The sequence below is a fragment of the Canis aureus genome, chromosome 35 (genome assembly GCF_053574225.1).
Source record: "Canis aureus isolate CA01 chromosome 35, VMU_Caureus_v.1.0, whole genome shotgun sequence".
Taxonomy (NCBI): Eukaryota; Metazoa; Chordata; class Mammalia; order Carnivora; family Canidae; genus Canis; species Canis aureus.
This window is the reverse complement of record NC_135645.1, coordinates 20,364,392-20,384,353: the sequence shown is the minus strand read 5'-3', so window position 1 is coordinate 20,384,353 and position 19,962 is coordinate 20,364,392. Positions and strand designations below refer to the sequence as shown.

The 19,962-nt window shown below is 43.3% G+C and overlaps 1 protein-coding gene and 1 long non-coding RNA gene across 5 annotated transcripts in view; both read left to right on the top strand.

Moving 5' to 3' along the window:
* Window positions 1–1,303: 1,303 nt before the first annotated feature.
* LOC144305211 (uncharacterized) lies at window positions 1,304–12,094 on the top strand. Of its 2 annotated transcripts, none has more exons than XR_013372274.1 (6): window positions 1,304–1,412; window positions 7,404–7,504; window positions 7,983–8,094; window positions 10,258–10,298; window positions 10,967–11,046; window positions 11,848–12,094. It is a non-coding gene; the product is annotated as an uncharacterized LOC144305211 (long non-coding RNA). The 2 variants fall into 2 exon arrangements; XR_013372275.1 differs by having other exon boundaries at window positions 1,309–1,412; window positions 7,454–7,504.
* A 1,724-nt stretch (window positions 12,095–13,818) lies between these two features.
* Window positions 13,819–19,962, top strand: part of ALCAM (activated leukocyte cell adhesion molecule) — a 210,915-nt gene continuing 204,771 nt past the window's right edge. The window contains exon 1 of one of the 3 annotated variants that reach the window (XM_077884306.1): window positions 13,819–14,436. In XM_077884306.1, the coding sequence (XP_077740432.1) occupies window positions 14,364–14,436 (73 nt within the window). In that variant the 5' untranslated portion in view covers window positions 13,819–14,363. The remainder of the gene's footprint in view (window positions 14,437–19,962) is intronic. The other 2 variants (XM_077884307.1, XM_077884305.1) reach the window with 2 other exon arrangements.

The following is a 19,962-nucleotide window of genomic DNA, read 5'->3' as shown; positions in this document are numbered from 1 at the left end:
ACTATACCAGCAATGTCTCAAGTTGAGAAAGGCTGCCACGGTTATGTTTAGGAAACAGTTCAATCTGATTACATGAAGGGTTCCTGAGATAGTGTTGTGATATGAAACTAAGATCGTCCAATAGGAAACTAGGGGCAAGAATGTCAAGGACTAGAGATTTTGCTGGGAAGTTTGGCTTTCATCTTGTAGGTAAAATGACTCCAGCGGAGATTTTAAAGAAAGGGAGTGACATAATCAAATTTGTCTTTCTATTGGACTGTTTGTCTTAGGATGGCCAGGGGAAGTCTGGGAAGAGGAAAGTAGAGCCAGATGCCAGGGATACCGGTTGGGAACTTGCTGTACAGATGATGGGGGCCTGAGCTAGGAGCTGTGAGACTGGAAAGGAGGGATTTTGTTCACCGAAGAAGATTGGCGTTAGTGTGCTACCTGTTTCTTAGAACAAGGGACTTCAGGCACAAAGAATTTTGTTCAAAATAAAAAGACCTCTTAAAAGAGCCCCAAACCAATCCTTTTGCTTTTACAGGCATAGTTAAAGTCTGTGAAACTTAGGAAGATTAAACCACACAATCGACTAGTGGAAGAATGATCATAGCTGCCTTTTATTTAGAGACTATGGTCCACATACTTAGCATCTCTTAAAACATTTGACCCTCCTAATTTTTGAAAATAAGTACAAAGCAACTCCTAAGTCCATTTAACAGATGAGGAAGCTGAGGTCAGTAACCTGGTAAAGGCTGCACAGATAATTAGAGACAAGGGGGATTCAAAACTAGCATCATCTGATCCCAGAGTTCCCACAGTTTTTATATGTTGTGTACTAAGATTGAAATGGAGACATCCTTACTCCTAAACTAGTGCTCTCTTCGCTAGGTGTTCCTGCCTTTCTCTGCTGCAATGTGCAAAGAAATACCCGGGCACACATTCCGCATATCCAAATGCCTATGCTGTCAATATGCTCTAAAGTAGCATTTACTGGGGATTCCCTATCACATACACTAAGCAAGATACTACGATGATCCTTTTTTTAACATTGTGGCTATTACAGTGAAAGAAAGGGCAAATCCGAGTGATGTCAACATGCAACCAGAATCATTCCTGATCAACGTTTTGAATGGTACATCAAGGGCAATGATTTAACAGCCAGCTCTCAAACACAAAAACCAAACAGCTCAAAAAAAAAAAAAAAAACAAAAAAAAAAACAGCTCTGATTCGTAGTGTTGCCAATTCCAGTTTCCAGGGGGTACAAGTCCTCTACAATAGTAGATTTCAAGCTGCCATTGTGACATCACTGAAGTCATCATTGGGAAGTCAGTCATGCACACAAGTGGCTCTGGAGAGCCTCCAGCATACAACTGCACCTTGGAGGAGCAGACGTGGGCTGTGTGTGAGAAAGAAGTAGAAGAGATCTGGGGTAATCCTTGGAGAAAGAAGGGGTAGTGAAGGCTGGGATGAGGATTAGGTTAGTTATATTCAAAGAAAGTAGACAGACTGAGCTCATTTGTAGTTAGATCAACTTGAAAGTGTGATTTAGAATTGGCTGGGGGCAGCTCTGGCTTAAAGTTTACTATCCCTGAGGGGTGGAAATTTGCTAGTAAAGAGAGATCCAAGCTCCCTGGACTTTTCTTAAATTTTCAGAAGACATTTGTCTAAAAGGCTGATACAACCAAAAACAGATTCAAAAGACTGGAAATCAGGGTTACATGAATCAAAAAGATTGGCCAATGTGGATTTTTGGCTAGTTATCTCTATTTCTCTTTCTTTATGGCAAGATAAATTGATGGAAAATGAGCTTTAGTGAATATACACACTATAAAGGTGAATAAACTTACTAAGTGCTCACTTTCAAAAGAGGTCCTGAGGGGCTCCTGACGGGCTCAGTCAGTGGATTTCGTGACTCTTGATCTTGAGGTTGTGAGTTCCAGACCCATACTGGGTGTAGAGATTACTTAAAAATTAAAAAAAAAAAAAAATCTTGAGGGATGCCTGCGTGGCTCAGTGTTTGAGCCTCCTCTGCCTTTGGCTCAGGGAGTGATCCTGGGGTCCGGGTTTGAGTCCCATGTCAGGCTTCCTGCATGGAGCCTGTTTCTCCCTCTGTCTGTGTCTCTGCCTCTTTCTCTCTCTGTCTCTCATGAATAAATAAATAAAATCTTAAAAAAAAAATTGAAAAAAAGGAAGAAAGAGAGAAAGAAGACAAAAGAGGTCCTGAAGAAATACCCATTTGTTCTGTGAGACAGTCTGAATGTACCTTTTAATAACCCTGTATCCAGGAGAAATCAATATATTTACAAGTACTTCAGAATATTTGTCTTGTCACTCTGAGCATAAAGCAATATCAATGCTTCTCTTATTCCCACATAATCAGTGCACAGGATAGTAAGGAGAAAAAACATTAACAAGTATCTGCAAATGACACCTGTTTTCCTTCCGTGGCAACAAGCTAGCCCTTTACAAGGAGAAAGGATGAAAACAAAATTAGTTTCCTGATGATGATGATATTTCTATCCCCTCCCCATCCCCCAATGACCAAAAACCCTTGTTATACATAATCTCAGCAGAAAACATAGTCATCCTAAGAACCGATAAAAAAGAATATAAAGAGGGCACCTGGGTGGCTCAGTGGTTGAGCGTCTGCCTTTGGCTCAGGTCATGATCCCGGAGGTCCTGGAATCGATACCCACATGAGGCTCCCCACAGGGAGCCTGCTTCTCCCTCTGCCTATGTCTCTGTCTCTCTGTCTCTTTCTCTGTGCCTCTCGTGAATAAATAAACAAAGTCTAAAAAAAAAAAAAAGAATATAAAGGAAATGAAATGGAGGTCTACTGTTTTGTTTGCTGTTTGGAGAATGGCCCCCCACTCCTGTGATTCTGAGTACTGTCACTCATGATACCCATCTGCCCTGGCTGCAGGCGTGGACATTTGCCTCAGGTCTGAGCAGTCATGGTCCTGGATCTTTTAATTCACAGTAAATTACTCAAGAGATTAGTAAAGCCAATCAAACTTTTTTTCATAAGTGGGCAGATACCTCTCCCTTTAGGATTTCAGTCTCTGTGCATATAGGCTAAGGCCTGAAAATAATCATCTTCTTAGTATGTAGACTGCAAAAGAGGAAATTGAGAAAATAGTCAAAGACAAGCAAAGGCATGTGAAGCTAAGGTATGGAAAAAGGACAAAGAGCCTTGACAATCTTGTTCAAAGGCCTTGATCCTGCTATGCCTAAACATCTACATTTGGAATTCCCAGTCATTTAAACCCATAGAATACCTTCTGGTTGCTTTTCTTTTTTTCTTTCTTTCTTTCTTTCTTTCTTTCTTTCTTTCTTTCTTTCTTTCTTTCTTTCTTTCTTTTTCTTTCTTTCTTTCTTGTTAAACTCCTTGAACTAAAGTTTTTGTCACTTTTAGTTGAAACTAACCTATTACAAAAACCTTAGTAAAAAGAATTCCCTAACATTATGACAAACTCTTGCTGGCTGACTGAGATTATGAAAATAATGTCTCCTTAACAAAAAAAAAAAAAAAAAAAAAAAAATTGGAGGCAGAGGAGTGAGGATGGGAAATATCAAGAGCTAAATTTCTTTTTTGGCCTGTATTCTAAGATATGTTAATTTATTTTATTTGGTTTCTCTCATCTGTGACTCATCTCTCTTTGGGCATCTCTTTCTTTTATTGGCATATAGACCACAATACAGTCATTTCTTTATTCATAAATTATCATGGCTTTATTATCTGCCTCAAGATGCTGAGCCTCCACAGAACAGGCAAAAGACAAGGTATTAAGTTGGGATGGAAAAGAGGAGAGAGAGATGCTGCTGATCGTTTTAGAACTGGAAGAACAACTCGGCATCAAGTCTTTTCTTTTTAACTTTCATGGCAGATATTTAAGCAGATGGTGAAGAATCACCTCAAGATAGAGTCATCTGGAATTTTTCTTAGTTTTTCTGAGAAGATCCCAGAAGTTGAAGACTGTAGGAGGGACAAAGTGGGAATAGAAGATGATTCAGTTGCTGGCCTGGGGAAAAGACCTGAGTAACTAAGGGTCTCAGGCCCAGTGGTGCAAGACCCCATCTACTTAAGCTTCTCAAGTCCCCGTTGACGGGGCTTTGCCTTTAAAGGTTGAATGTAGTGCCTATTGAGTCCTGAAGTCAAAATTTGTCTAAGCCCCGAAAAAAATCTAAGGAATAACTCTGGACCTTGCCATCTTTTGAAATGTCCTTGAGTCTAGGAAAAATAATTGAGAGTTATATTCTTTGGGAATTTTCTTATAACTTGATATGTTAACCACCTCTGGACAAAATACTTCACTCTATAACCTGGATGTCATTCTCTATAAAAAGGCAAATCACTTTCCTTAAGAGATGTATCAATTAACCAGTTTTAACAGAATTACAAAACTGGAAGCAATAGCCTAAAATTATTTAATTTACCAGTTAGAATACATCACAAATACTGGTAATTTCAATGAAAGCATGTACATGTTACGAATCTTTTCATGCGTTGTCTTATATAGCTTTTACAATATGCATTGCATTTTCTCACAGGGATTTCACCTTGAGGTACAATTATTAAGTGAATTTCTTGCCCTTACAAAGAAAAGTAAACATATTAAACACCTCCATGCAAAGTTAAAATGCTAGACACTAAATTAAATATTTGTCCTATAGCACTGCTAACCTCATAGGTTATGAATCATCTGTGTTTGTGGAATACATTGCTTTATATTATAATTTTGCCAAATCCACCCTGTAAAGAACAAAGTATAAAGAACATTGAGGCTTAAAATCTTGAACACTGAACCGCCTCTGTAGACTTTTCAATATTGGTACTGCATCCCTAATCATGCCTTAGTGAAATGTTATACAGAACATTATTCAGAATGTTTGTTCTGAAAAGAGTTTGGGTAAATGCACTATATTTGAAATTGATTAATGTTATCTGATATGCATCCAAATTTTTCTATTACCCTGAGAATTTGACTTAAAAGTTATAGGGTGTCTTGTATATTTACTGTAACTGAAAGTGGTCTATTTGCATTTGAGCAAAAGTGGTAGCCAAAGCTGTGTTAATTTTCGTGAAGTCTTGTGACTTCTGGGACTGTGTTACCTTGTCTGTCAGATGATGTAGTTGGATTGGCTCAGTGGTTTTTTTAAAAAAATTTTTTCTTTCTAAAATATATTTATTATTGGAATATAGTTAACATACAATGTTATATTAGTTTTAGGTAAACAAGTTGGTGATTTGACAATGCCATGTATTACTCGATGCTCACCACCAGTATAGTCACCACCTGTCATCATATAATGTAGTTACAATATTATTGACTATATACCTATGTTGTACTTTTAATCTCCATGACTTACTTATTTTTTAACAGGACCTTTGTACCCCTTAATCCTCTTTACCTATTTTGTCCATCCTCCCATTCCCTGCCCCTCTGGCAACCACTAGTTTATTCTTTGTATATATAAGCCTATTTCTATTTGCTTGTTTGTTCATTTTTTTAATTCCATATATAAATGAGATCATACAGTATTTGTCTTTCTCTGTCTTATTTCACTAAGCCTAATATCCTGAAGATCCATCTTCATTGGGTAGCCCAGGTGGCTCAGTGGTTTAGTGCCACCTTTGGCCCAGGGTGTGATCCTGGAGACCTGGGATTGAGTCCTGCGTCGGGCTCCCTGCATGGGGCCTTCTTCTCCCTCTGCCTGTGTCTCTGCCTCTCTCCCTCTCTGTGTCTCTCATGAATAAATAAACAAAATATCAAAAAAGAAAAAAAAATCCATCTTCATTGTCACAAATTGAAAGATTTCATTTCTTTCTATGACTAATATCCCATTGTGTATATACCCCATCTTCTTCTCCATTCATCTATGGATGAACATTGGATTGCTTCCATATCTTAACTATTATAAATAATGCTGCAATAAACATAAGGGTACATATATCTTTTCAAATTAAGGTTTTTGTTTTCTTTGGGTAAATATCTAGAAGTGAAATTACTGGATCATATGGTATTTCTATTTTTAATTTTATGAGAAACCTCCATACCATTTTCCATAGTGACCGCACCAATTACCAATTTATCTTTCCACCAACAGTGAGCAAGTGTTCCTTTTTTTCCACACCCTTGCCAACACTTATTATTTCTTGTCTTATTTTAAAAAGATTTCATTTACTTATTTTTATTTTAGAGAGAGAGAAAGAGAGCGAGAGTGGGGGGAGGGGCAGAAGAAGAGAGAAAGGCTCTCAAGCAGACTTCACACTGAATGTGGAGACTGACACAGTCCTCGATCTCATGACCCTGAGATCATGATCTGACCTGAAACCAAGAGTCAGATGCCCAATCAAATGAACCACCCAGGCACCCCTCTTGTGTTTTTGATTCTAGCCATTCTGATAGCTGTGAGGTGATATCTCATTGTTATTTTAATTTGCATTTTAGTGATGTTGAACATTTTTTTTTCCTGTGCATGTTGGTCATCTGAATAAACATTTGAAAAAATGTCTATTTGGATCTTCTGCCTATTTTTTTAATCAGCTTTTTGGTGTTGAGTTGCATAAATTCTTTATATGTTTTGTATATTAACCCCTTATCTTCTCCCTTTCAACTGGGTGCTTTTTTGTTTGGGTTTTCTAACTTGTGAAAAGCCATAAAATTTAAGGAGGCAGTAAAACATCAGGCTGCTTATCAAACTTTAGCGAAAGAAGCCCCACCTGTATCAGTTTACTGTTACTTTGATTGTTACTACCTTGCACAATCATTTATTGTTCATCCATGTATTCAGGAATTCAGTAAGTCATTAATCAAATAGTATTGCGGGCCTACTATGCGTCTGTCTATTCTACGCATATAACAGAAAATAAAAGACATAATTTCTATTCTTGTTGAGCTTTCAGTCAAGCAAAGAGAGGCAGATATTCAATATTCAGTGTTTAAGATATATAAGTTAAATATATATTATGTTGTATGGTGATAGAGTCTATGCAGAAAAAAATGAAGCAGAAAGGGAGATAAAGTATTGAGGCTAGGGGTTGAAATTTTATTTTATTTATTTATTTTTACTTCTTTATTTTTCTTAAGAGAGGGAGTGGAGGAGGATAGAAGGAGAGAGGGAGAATCTTAAGAATCTCCATGCTGGGCATGGAGCCCCACGTGGGACTTGATATCACAACCTTGAGATCATGACCTGAGCCCAAATTAAGAGTCAGACGCTTAACTGACTGAGCCACTTCGGTTTCCCTGGGAGTTGAAATTTTAAATAGTTAATCATTAAAAGGGTCAATAGAAGGTAACATTTGAGGATATACCCTGAAAGAGGTGATGGAGTAAGCCCCACTAATAACTGTGGAAAAAAAGTTCCAAGGATTCGAAATAGCAAATGCAAAGTCTCCGACGTGGGAATATTGTAGGTATATTTAGGAGTTGTGAGGAGACCACCATGGTTTGAATGATTCAACAGGGGAGAAGTAGGAATTTGGACTTCAGAATAAGCCTACATTAGAAGAAAAAGGTTTGTATTTAAATAAAGATTCATCTAAATTACCTGTGAGGCTCTGAAAAGCATTAAAATTTTAAGGCTCTTTCTTATATTGCATAATCAATGAGCCTTTATTCAGTGTTATTAAGCCTTTCCCCCCCCTAATTATTATCACTCCTTCGGGATTATATGTTTATCTAAGCATTTCTTCTTCATACTTTCCTGTAAAGTCAACCGTCTTACTTATTTTAAGGGGAAATGGTATGGATAAACTGAAAGTTGTATTTAATTAATTTGGCTTTCTGAAAGCCCATTAAATCCATGGTGATTTGTTTGCTTTAAAAAATCAAATGTTCATTGTTTTCTTATTTCTATAGTCATTATATTTCCACCTCAAATTCCTGAATGAGCTTTTCATAGATTGCAATGGCTAGTAGGTATATGGCAAAGCAAGTAGAGATAACTAGATAACTTCATGAGAATTAATCAAGTTAATTTTTTTTCCTTTAAGGTATCAAGTATCTGAATAACCACACTCTGAGACTCATTTTACTTACTGAAAACTTAAAGAGCTGTTTATGTCAGTTGAAAGTTGACAATATGCAGAGAACTCTGAAGAGAAGGTGAAAATAAACCAGTACACTTTTTGAGTAAACTGTTTGCACCTACTGAAATCACTAATGAATTATGAGAGTTTGATACACTCAGAGTTTTTGACATTCTTTTTAGTTATTGTTAAGTTCCATGGCTAAATAGTTTAGCTAGACTCTTTTGCCCATTCCTCATGCCTAAGACAGGAAGGAAAATGACTAAGTGGATTTCTACGTTGAAATAGCTGTGCATTTCTTTTTGTACCCACACACTAAGCAATCTACAGTTTGAAGTAAGAACATAGTGTTTAGCATAGGCTTTGGAAGTTTTTGCCTTCCTGAGCTCCAGGGATAAATCTTTATTAGCTAACGTTATTGAGGACACGAGTTGCAAAATTTTATTAACACGATGACTGATAATACTGTTTAACAATTGAAATTAAACAATAAAATTCAAGAGAACACTTCTTAGTAGGACAGATACCCATCTGCCCTCCAATCCATATCTAGAGTGATTCTAGGAATTACTGACGTTAAAAAATCTTAGGGTCCAGAAATATATCAGAGTTTTATCTTTTTTTTTCCAGAGTTTTATCTTATATCTACATAATCTCTATGACTCTTTAAAATATTCGTATCTTCCTAGACTTAATATAAATCCAATTTAGCCCTCTGTTTCAATCTTTGACATCAGTGCATTAACCCAGATCCTTGCCCATCTCCTGCCTGGTCACTTAGAAATTTTACTAGTCAGGCTTCTATTCTCAGCATGCCTTCCCTCCTCCCCATTTCAGCCTTCTTTTTAAACAAAAAGGCATGGCCCTTCTTGTTTTATTCTCATTAATGTCAAATAGTTTTTATCACTCTCTTCCTCCGGTAGATTAAGTTTCTTCACTTTATATTTCAAAGTTTTCACTATGGTGACTAAGACTTGACTCATTTCCCCTTGCCTTTCCTAAACTTTAGTCTGCCTAGTTGTGATATTGTGATTTATAATAAGAAATATGTATTTGGTCTTGGACCCATTCCAGGTACAAAGCTCATAAAACTCTTGGAATTTTTTAAGTGATAAGAGCAAGGTGTCTTTTGTTATGTTAATGAGTTACTTTGGGAAAGCCCTGGGGCAATCTAAAGATAGAGGTTGGTTGCTAGGAGAATCAACTGTGTGATTAGAGGGTTGGAACTTTCAGTCCCATCCCTCCTGGGAGGGGTAAGGGTGCAGAGACTGAGTTAAATCACCAGCGGCCAATGATTTAATCAGTCGTGCCTATGTAGAGAAGCCTCTACAAAATCCGGAAGAACCAGGTTCAGAGAGCTTCCAGGTCGTTGAATATGTGGAGATGTGGGGAGAGTTGTGTGCTCAGAGAGCATGAAAGCTCTGCTCTCCTCACACACCTAGCCTCATCAATCTCTTCCATCTGTCTGATGCTATCTCCAGGTAGATAATGTCAGAATTGAGCTGAATTGTAGGACAATCAGCTAGTGTCTGAGAATTGATTGGTGGTGTGGGGAAAAGACAACACATTGGAATTGATACCAGAATCATACTAGTCTTGAAACCCCTTTCATCTCCTTATATCATTATCTTTTATAAATTTGTTTCAAGGTTTATGTTCTATAGAAAAAACAACTCTTTATCATCACTTACCATTCAAACAAATATTTTTAGAGTGCTCAATGTATTTGCAAAGTATTAGCTAGAAATGTGTAAATCCCACTGGGGAGGTAGGGGGAAGAAAGTGAATTAGATTTATTGCATGCCCTTGAACTGCATACAAATTTTGTTCAAAAACTAGGATGGCACAGGGAGCACTGTGATATAAGGTGGTAGGGAAAAATGTCACCAGTCTCCAAAGCCATCTTGGTGATATTTCATTTCCAGTGGGAAATTGTTTACATTAGAACAACAACACAAATCATCTCAACTTTTCAAATGTTCACCCGCCTGACCTGACTATGTTGTCACATTCTGTTGTTTAATGTTTTAAAACAGGGCAAAAGGTCCTAGTCTGAGCTTTAGAGGTCTTCAGTTCTCATCTTAATAGATTCTAAGTAGGAAATTAGCCTACTGTGCTTTGAACATACTGTCCTGATAGATGATTTCTTTTTTATTGAAAATGCAAAACTCTTTTCATGTTCTTGGTAGCATGAAATATATTTTCTCTGGCTGAACATTGTTCATTTTATCTCTTCCAGTAAGAAGTACCCAGTATGATGCTCTGATGCATGGATAACTGGTAAATATTATTGGAATACTATGTATTCTTAGTTTAACAAAAGCAGTTGTGATCCAGATGCAGCTAGAAAAGTTCTTCCTCTAAAGAACAAGATAAGGTAGATAAAATCCCCTATTCCCTAGATTTCAAAGGACAAACATTCTCTTCACTACATTATTTTGTGGGGCTTATATTCTCAAATTTCTTAACTCTGAGTTTTTGCTTACAGTAAATTACGTCAGTCTAAAAATGGCCTTGACATCTCATATGCACTGTGCTGGCTCATACAGATAGGATGCACTGCTTGATTAGTTAATTTCCCCAAGGAAAATGTGTTTGAGGGTAGGAGACTTTATTAAAGTTTTCAGATGATGAACAAATTTATATCTAATTCAAGCCTTCCAAACAAAAAGTCATAAATTTATTGTTAGACATCTCTGATAAGCAAAGTGGATAATGATGAGCAAACTGGATAGGGATGAAGCTCTAAAATCAAATATGTTTTCTCTGGCTGAACATTATTCATCTGACCTCTTGTAGTAAGAAGTAGCCATTATGATGCTCTGATGCATGACTAAACTGGCTGGTAAATACCATTGGAATCATCTAGAATCAAAGTACCTGGGGTAGAAAAGAGGCTTTACCATTATTCTGAATCATTACGTGACCTTCTTATTTCTGGGCTTCAGGCTTCATGAATAAGATGAAGACGCTGACGGCACCTACCTCATTGGATTTTTTTGAGGGGAGAATTATTTCATTAGTTTGTGTAAGTTGCTTAGAATAACCTCACATACAGTAAGTGGTCAGTAGCAGTTACTATTTAATTAAAGTATATTTAAAGGCTTTCAACCATTTCCAAACCCAAATGACTTGGTCCTTGTCCCTTCCTCTCTCTCAGCATCTTCCCGTCACTCCCCTGTTAAACTCCTATGTTTATTTTTTATTATTTTATAATTCCTACCTTAATTTTTATTATGTTGTTTAATATAGAGTAGTATGACCATCACTTTCTTGGCCTTAGCTAAATATAGCTAATAGCCTTTGGAGTTACTGTTGCAAGTGGCTTATCAAGGCATTTTCCTAAACTATGACATATTCTTCTATGAGACTCTAGAAGCAAGTGACTCTACAAATATGTATTATACATACACACGTGTGTGTATATATACATTGGTTTCAGAATTCCACACATGTGTATGTGTGCAAAATATCCTTAATTTATAGAATATATTTTGATCCAATCTAGCCGTAACCTTTGAAGGTGGTACTTTACTATGTCATCAAACTTTAATTATGAGACTGACTTTTGCTCAAGGTCAGTCGCTGAGTAAGGGCAGAGCAGGAGATTTTTAACTAGACTCTGACTACTCTCCAAAGCCAGACCTCTTTCTATTATACCTACCGGTTATTTGTGTGATCTCACTTAATCCTCACCAGTCTCAAGAGGGTGGCACTACTGTTACCACTTTTTATAAGTAAAGACACTAAGGCTTTAAGAGGTTAAGTGAGTTGACCAAGACCACGTAGCTAGTAAATGTCAGAGCCTAAGTCCCTCTGTCTTTTGCAGATTTACTTTTCAACTCCCATCTCAAAACAAAAGGGGCCAGATAGACACAGGAGGGGATCCAGGTTGAATCCACAGTCAGGATGATTTGTTGTAGTAGAAGCTACTTAAAGTTGCTGTTAAAAGAAGAACAATTTCCCAAAGGAATTCTAGGAGATCCCTTCGGAATGTTAGCAATTCAAACCCAGCTTATGAAACACTGAATTAAAAGGCATCTGTCTCCTAGCATTAGCCTTCCTGTTGGTTCACAAGATGCAAATAAAATGTTAATGTTAAATCCAAGCAGGGAAAACTACTTATTTGGAAAGGAAAGATCTGTAAGAGCTCTCCTCTAGAACCAGTTACCATAAAGAGAACCGGCGGGGGGGTGGGGGAGAGATGGGGGGGGGGGAGACAAGACAGGCAAGCTTTTGACAAAAATCACAACTGAAGATGGAGCTTAGTAGTTCCCAGCATAAAAAGATAAAAGAATCCAGAGAGCACTGAGTGTGCGCGCGCGCGTGCACGTGTATGCTTGTTTTAATGAGCTTCCCCTGCCTGCAGCCCCCCTCGCCCCCCTCTAGCTGGTGACCCGAAGCCTTCTGATGAAAGCGCGGTGTGTGACGATTACTAGCTGACACTCTCGGCTGCAGACTAGCCTCACACGGAGCTGAGCCCGTGACGCTCGGAGGGCTGTTTACTGCCCTGGCGAAGTGGTTCAGGGGCCACGATTTTGTTCTGCTTCGGGGATGAGAGCCGTGATCCCGCATCCCTGGTTGGGAGCCACGTAAGGGCTCCGACAGCTGGGCCCTGGGGTGCTGGAGGACCGCACTCCTCCGTGGGCTCCGCTCTGGAGAAGACCCAGCCTCCCGATGCTCCCCCCCACCCCACACCCCCCGCCCCGGGAGATGGTCCAATCTTTAGAAATTGCCAGACAAGCCCGTCCACCTGCTGGGATGCCTGGCTTTCTGGAAAGACCGAGCCAGGAGGAGCTTGGCTTTTAACCTTAGAGTAACTTGAGAGGGTTTTCTGTTTGCAACTTAAAATCGCCGCTTGATTCAAAATACAAGACACACGCTCTGGCAAGTAGACGCTGGGAAAATCCGGGTGACGAAGTACGGTCTAGAGATTCCTCATGTAATTTCCCCTGGGAAAGAGTACGTATTTTCTGTTTGGTACTGGGCAGTCGACTCAGGGCACCTGCCTCCAAGAGAAGGGGTGTTGGAGGGGCGGGGGGATCAGCTCGGCATCTGGACTGCCCGGTTCCAGAGACCTCGCAGGAGGCCAGTGGCCACCCCTCGCCTCCCCCTCGCCTCCTCCCCCGCCTCCCCCCTCCGCTCCAAGGCGCGCCCCCCCCACCCGCGCCCCCCACCGTCTCTGCCCCACTACTCTTCATTGAAGGTCGAGTCTGCAACATCACCGCCGAAAAATCCCCCGCGGAGCGAGCCACCGGAATAGGCGTCTGGGGCAGGCGTGTTTGGAGGCCGGGCGAGGCTGGGCGCGCTCCAAGGAATGCGGGTCCGCTCGGGAGGACCTAGGTAAAGCCGCTGGAAAGGGGCGGTCCCCGCGGCTCCGGCCTCTGCTCCCTATTGGCCAGCGCGGCCCCGGGGGCGGGGCCGGCGGAAAGCCCCGCCTACGGAGGGACCTCCCCGCCCCCCCGGCGCGCGCGGCTCCAACCTCCGCTCCCTATTGGCCAGCGCCGTCCCGGGGGCAGGCGGTCCCCGCGGCCCTCCCCGCCCCCCCGGCGCGCGCGGCTCCGGCCTCCGCCCCCTATTGGCCAGCGCGGTCCCGGGGGCGGGGCCTGCGGAGAGCCCCTCCTACTTCGGGACCCGGGAGCCGGCGGGCGCCTCCCCCGCGGACTTGCAGCGCGGGACTCCGTGTGCGACTCGGTCCTGCAGCGCCTCTAGGCTGCGGGTCGGCGCTCCAACCACCTGCTCGGCGCCGCGTCCTGGGAAGCGGGGAGGAGAGAGGAGCGAGGAGGGAGGGGGCCGGGGGAGGAGAAAGGCGGCTTACACACGCCTTCCAGTCCTCCACTCAGAGCAGCCCGAGGACCGCCGCCGCCGCCGCCGCCGCCACGGCTCTGCCACCTGAGGAGACCGCCTGGACCCGCCGCGCGGCTGCCACCCCGGCCACTGCGCCCGGCGCCGGGCTGCCTGGACACGCCGCCGCGACCAGCACTGTTGCTACTAGTATTATTCCAAGAGAAGGAGAATAACCGACCAGCCTAAAAGAGCCACGTCCACCTTTCCGAAAATACTCCGGTGTCTCCGGGGAAGAGCGGGCGCTCGGCGCCGGCAGGAGCAGCCCGGGGCCCCGGGCAGGTGCCGCAGGGGAGGGAGCAAGAGTTGGGGCGCTGCGTGGTGCGAAGTTGCCTGCGGCGGAGCCCCGAGGTCCTGCGGCCCCAGCCCGGGGGCGGCGTGCCTGGGAGAGCCGCTGCCCCTGTGTCCGGACCTGCGAGCCCGCGGGCAGCCAGGGGCCGGGGACGACGCCCCCTCCTGCGGCGCGGACTCCGTCGGTGGCCCCCGGGGAGGCGCGGGAATATGGCCTCGCAGGCGGGCCCCTCCTGCCGTCTAGTCTTCTGCCTCTTGATCTCCGCCGCCGTCCTCCGGCCAGGTGAGCAGCGGCCTCCGAGCAGCCCCAGCGGACGTGGGCCGGGGGTCCTTGCCGGGCTCCCGCTCGTCCGGGGCGGCGCGGCCGGGGAGGGGGGACGGCGGGGCGCGCGCAGGGCTGGCCCCCCGCGCCGGTCCCGTCACCTGCGCCGCTCACCGGGGCCCGGCGGGTCGGCTCGAGTTGGGGCGGGGACTGGGGGCCGTGCCGACGTCTCCGGGAACTTCGGGCGCTGCGGGGGCTGCGGTCCCGGGGGGCCTCGGGCGGGCCCCGGCGGGTCCCCCCCACGACCCGGGCTCCCGCCCCGGCGGCCAGCCCCTGCCCTCTGACCATTCCTCCAGGCTCCCGATTTCCAAGTACACGTCACTGCGCTCGGGGCAGTTTCCCTTTCGCTTAGCTCCGAGGATAGCCGCCTGCACTTTTTGGTACCAAGCCCCCGGGTCACCCCCTCCCCCGCCCCGGAGGGAGGTGAAGGAGGGAAGGGTAGAGGAGAAAGGGAGGACTTTGATCGCTCCCTTAAAAAGCCCCTGCGGCTGCACTCTTGGCTTGGACGCCCCCTCCCCCACTGTCTGGGTGGGTGGTGGGTGGGGGTCGGGGTGGTGGGTGCGATCAGCAGCAGCCGGGGTTGTGAGACCTTAGTGAGCCGTTTGTGCATTTTTTAGGACCTGGGATTCAGTCTTCAGTTTTCAGTTATGTGCTGAACCTCAAAAAAATAAAAAGGGCAAAATCCCCAAGAATTAAAATCTGTAGCCGGGAATCCCTTTCCGACCCCGGGGACGGCCCCTGGGGCTGTCATCCTGGGACCCACGGGTCGGCTGACGCGAGCGGCTCCTAACGGGGCATCCGGTCGGCTCGCCGTCAGTTGCTGAGACCATCAGGCTCCTTTCATCGCTGGACTTGAGGATTTTTTGGAATTTTTTTTTTTCTCCCTTTGAAGTTTTATCTCTAGCCCTACATAGATAAGCATTTGCAAGTCAAACTCCTACTTCCTGGTTTGTTTGGGTTTTTCTTTTTTCTCCCTACCCCCCCACCCCCACCCCCCGGCTTCTGTTGGTTCTCGTGCCCTTTTCTGTAGTTTTTATTAAAGAAAGACTCCCTTCCCTTTCGCGTCTTTGATTTCGGCACATCCCTTCGGTGGTTGGCACACTGAGGCCGAACAGAGGTTTGAGGGGCTCAGGGCGTCCCCCAGGAGGAGAGGGCAAGGGCGGCTGGGGGCTAGAGGGGGAGATGAGGTCGGCAGGTGGCTGCGAACTGCAGCCCCCGCGTGGGCCGGGGCGGGGGGGGATGCTGGGGGTGCCCTCGCCCCATCCCTTTATGATAAAGTTACCTTTCTGGGTGAGCTGATGAGCTCACCTGCAGTTCTGAGGCTGGAGAAGGAGGCATCTGTGACACAGGTCTGGCCCTGGGGCGGGGCCCGGGAAACGCGAGTCGAACCGGATTCGCAGCAGGTGGGGTGGGGGTACGGGGCCCCGCGCGGGGGGAAGGGGGGACCCCCCTCGACTTCGGCACATCGGCCAGCTCCCTTTGCAAGAAGCCCCTGGTCCGCGGCGGGAGGGACGGGAACCCAGTCTGGGGCCGCGCGGAGGGGAAGCTGGACGGGGTGAGGTGGTCGGTGAAATGCAAGCCCCCCCCCCCCCCCCACGCACCCCCTCCGCCCTCGGGTTTTCAGTTCGACCCTGTCGCCGCCCGGAGTGCAGTGTCCTCGAAGCGCACCCCACTTCCCTCTTGCGGGCGGTCGCTCTGGGATTTATTTTCCGTTGAGCCACCTCGGGGTGGGGTGGGGGTGGGGGGCAGGTTTTTCCTCACATTCATTTAACTGCCAAACGGGGAAAGGTTCCGCTTTCAGACTTCCTTCTGGGTGATTCTTTTTGGAGCCGCAAGCTCGGGTCCCCAAGCCAGTGCCCAGCTGCGCGCCTCTGGGGGGAGCTGGGGCTGTCCTCGACCTCGGCCGACCTGAGGGTCGGAAACCCCAGAGCCTCCGATGAGTGGTTTCCTTGAATTTACCCGGCTGGCATATGTGCAGAAATCTCGGGGCCGTGCCACTGTGTTTTGAAAGCAAGGTTTGTTGGCACCCACGGCGCCTTGTCCAGACCCAGGACGCGAGTCCTGCAAGGCAAGTGCGCCTCCTTGGGAGCCCGCTGCGCAGCTGAGCCGGGGGCTGCGGTGCCGACGGCTGGCCTCGTCCCGCAGACCGACCGACCGACGTACCCGCCTGCAGTCCTTGGTTTCCCGAGCTCTTGTAGGCTGTCGAGACCCGGGGAACAGGAATTGCAGTTTGTGAAACTGCCCCTGCAGATCTTTTGGTTTGTAGTCGCTGCATAGTCCTTGGTATGTTTCAGGCATGATGTGTTACCTGTTTTGGGGGGGGGGGGGGGATATGAATTAGACCACAGAAACTGAATTCAGAGATTAAGGCCATGAAGGAAATGCTCAGCATCCCAGGAAGCAAGAATCTCATTATCCTTGTAGAAAGAGCGTCAGCCTGTGGTGACATTCTGTATTGCTTTAAAAAAAATGCTTCCCTTGATTATTTATGAGAAGGAGGTGGGACCCTTGTGGTTAACTGTTTCTTCTCGTGGGTCATTTGTGTGCACCCCTCTCAGGAATTTTTCTTAATTTCTCACTGACATAAGGTTAGTTCCAAGACATAAGTACACTTAAAGTGCCCCCCCCCCCCCCCCCCCCCGGAAGGATAGCGTGTTCTCAACACATTCAGTTTTATCTCAATAGCCCTTGGGGAAAGCATCAACTCAAATGATGTCCTTGCAGACAGTCTGATGTGGGACTGACTACTAACATTTTTTAATTTAAAAACTACACACTGCTTAGTAGCCAGTAAATATTGCTTTTCTCCTTGATGATTTATTTAATCCAATAGCAATTTACAATTTAATGGGGTACTATTTTCAGTAAACTGCTTTTCTAGGCTTGGCTCAGCATCATTCACCTTTGGGCACTTGAGCAAGTTATTTCATATATTCCGGCTTTGGCTCTCTCATGTGTAGGTAGAACTGTGGGCTAAGGATCTACTCTCTGAGATCTCTTTAGCTCAAAACTGTTTCTAATGACCTCAGGTCCTAAAAGCTGATTTGGGCAAGGCAGAGAGTCATTATCCAATTGTATTTCTCTAATGCTGTCAGACAGACTGAATGGATACAGTTCATATAAATTGTGTTGCGAGAAAATGTCAGTGGAATCCAATTGTGAATTTTCCATCTTTTTTCCTACCTGTACAAATCCATTATAATACCTACTGCTTAATCCTTCAGGCTTGAACAAGGCTATTAAAAAAAAAAAAAAAAAAAGAGTGTGTGACAGAGAGGAATTAGTCTCTCATTGTCTTGGGAAAAGAGACCCCAACAGTGGGAAAGGTTTTTAGGTCTCAAAAAACCCAATTAGTGTAACCCATCCTGGAAGACTGCCTCTATTTAAACTGCATATGTGGTTCCTAGCATGAAATATAAGTGATGGTTGATGCTGATATGTTCACAAGGCAAAGCCTAAGGATACCCCTCAACAAAATAGTTGACTTGCGAGGTGGTTTTTAAGTCCAATATAGAAGGAAGTAGAAAATAGGAATGCTTTCCTGTGCTTTAAAAATCTATACAAATCCAAAATATTTTCATAACACAATTCCAAACCTTTTTTGACTTTTTAGGAAATTCAATCTAACATCTTTTTAAATAGAATTTCGGAAGAGAATGCTTGTTTGCTGGTAACTTATTAAAAAGAGGAAAATCAATAAAAACCTACTAGTCCTAAGTGTTACCAGAATTTTTTTTTTTTTTTTTTTTTTTACAAGAGTTAGTATTTGTGTGTTCAGTTTTTAGTTATGCCATAAGAATGTTCTGACTTTGGGAAAGCTGTTTTTCTGCTCCATCTTATTTCACATTTGCAAAATTTTCTCCCTTTGTAATGCATAGTTCTGGTTTTGGTGAAATTAATATTCCCTTGCTCAGCACTTTGAATTTTTCAACTATAACATGCTATATTAAGACTTTTATTATATTATTAATAGAAAAACACTATTACATTCATCACTTTGACCATTTTTTAAAAAAATCAGGCAAAAATGTCTTTTCTTTTTTTCTTTTTCCTTTTTTTCTCACTCAAGTTTTTATGTCATTAAACAGAGGCCTTTATAAAATTGAGCACTAAGTTGTCAGCATTACTTGGTGTTAGATGGCAGTATTTTGTCATATAATATCTTAAGTACTTCACAATCACCTTGTCTTATAGTCTTAAACACATTTCTTTCTGTGCTGGCCATTTATTTAGCATAAAACATCACCAAAGAGTTCTAGCTCTCTGAAGCTGTAAACTCAAGCAGACACATGCACATATATCCCAAATATGGAGGAAAGCAACACAGGTGCAGCTTTAATAAAATAGCATGTATACCTACAAACTTGAATTTAACTTTTCTCAGTCAGTTTTATTCTTCATTTGTTATGGTTCACAAAGGCCCATTTCATTTCTTATACATGAATGTATGTGGCATGTTAAGAAATGAGCTAACTCATTGGAATATTAAAGTTTCCTTAAGAGTGGTGGGTGATGACTTAATGTTTATTTATTTGCTTACTCTTGGATATTCGCTACTTTTTATTTTCAATAAGAAGTGGTAAAGGACTGGAAAAATGTTCATTTATATTTCTCATTTCTTTTTTAATCGGGGCAGAATCTTCCTTATAGAGAACAAAGTCAAGACTAAAATATATCTTTTATATTTAAGAAGAGGATATTATAGACCATATTTGATAAGACTAAATCCTATAGTTATTACAACTATCCTTATAGTATACGGAGTATTATTATATATTTGATTACTGATATTCTCATCCAGTTGATTTCTCTGTTTGAATAATGGATTTTATATGGTTCCCTCCCTACCTTATTACTAGATGTAGTATCATATATATTTCAGCTAGGACTACTTCCAAATGTGCTGTGGTATTCAGTAATTGTTTTATGGTAACCTATTATCATAGTCCATTATTGTAGTGTATGTTCCAAGAATGAAATTAGCTTCAGTGCTTACTCTTTTATTTATCCAGTCAGTTCTCAATTATCCATTCCATTCACAGGGAAATCAGTCCAACCCAAAACAGTTTTAATCAAAGGATTGATTACTTAATTCGACTTTGAGTTGAAGTATTTCAGTGAACATGCCTATGTCTGATCATCTAAGAATTCTTAGTATTGCAACATAATAAAACTAAACTGTGGGAGAATAGATTAATCAGAAATTAGAGCCCTGTCCAGCTTCTCTGGCTTGCTAGCCAACTACCTTCCCCCGCCGCCCCGCCCTTTTTTCCCTAAAACTGCCTCCTCTGTTACTCCACGAGCCATACATCCCAGTATATCCCTAATACTCTTGGTTTATCCTGATGTCCTGATTCAATCATTAATGGTACCTTATTTCACCCTCAAAAGTGCAGTTTGGATGACAAATTATATAGCTACCCTGATTATTAATGACTTGTCTATTGATATGTCTGTCTTGATTACTTAACTATAAGTACTCTCCTG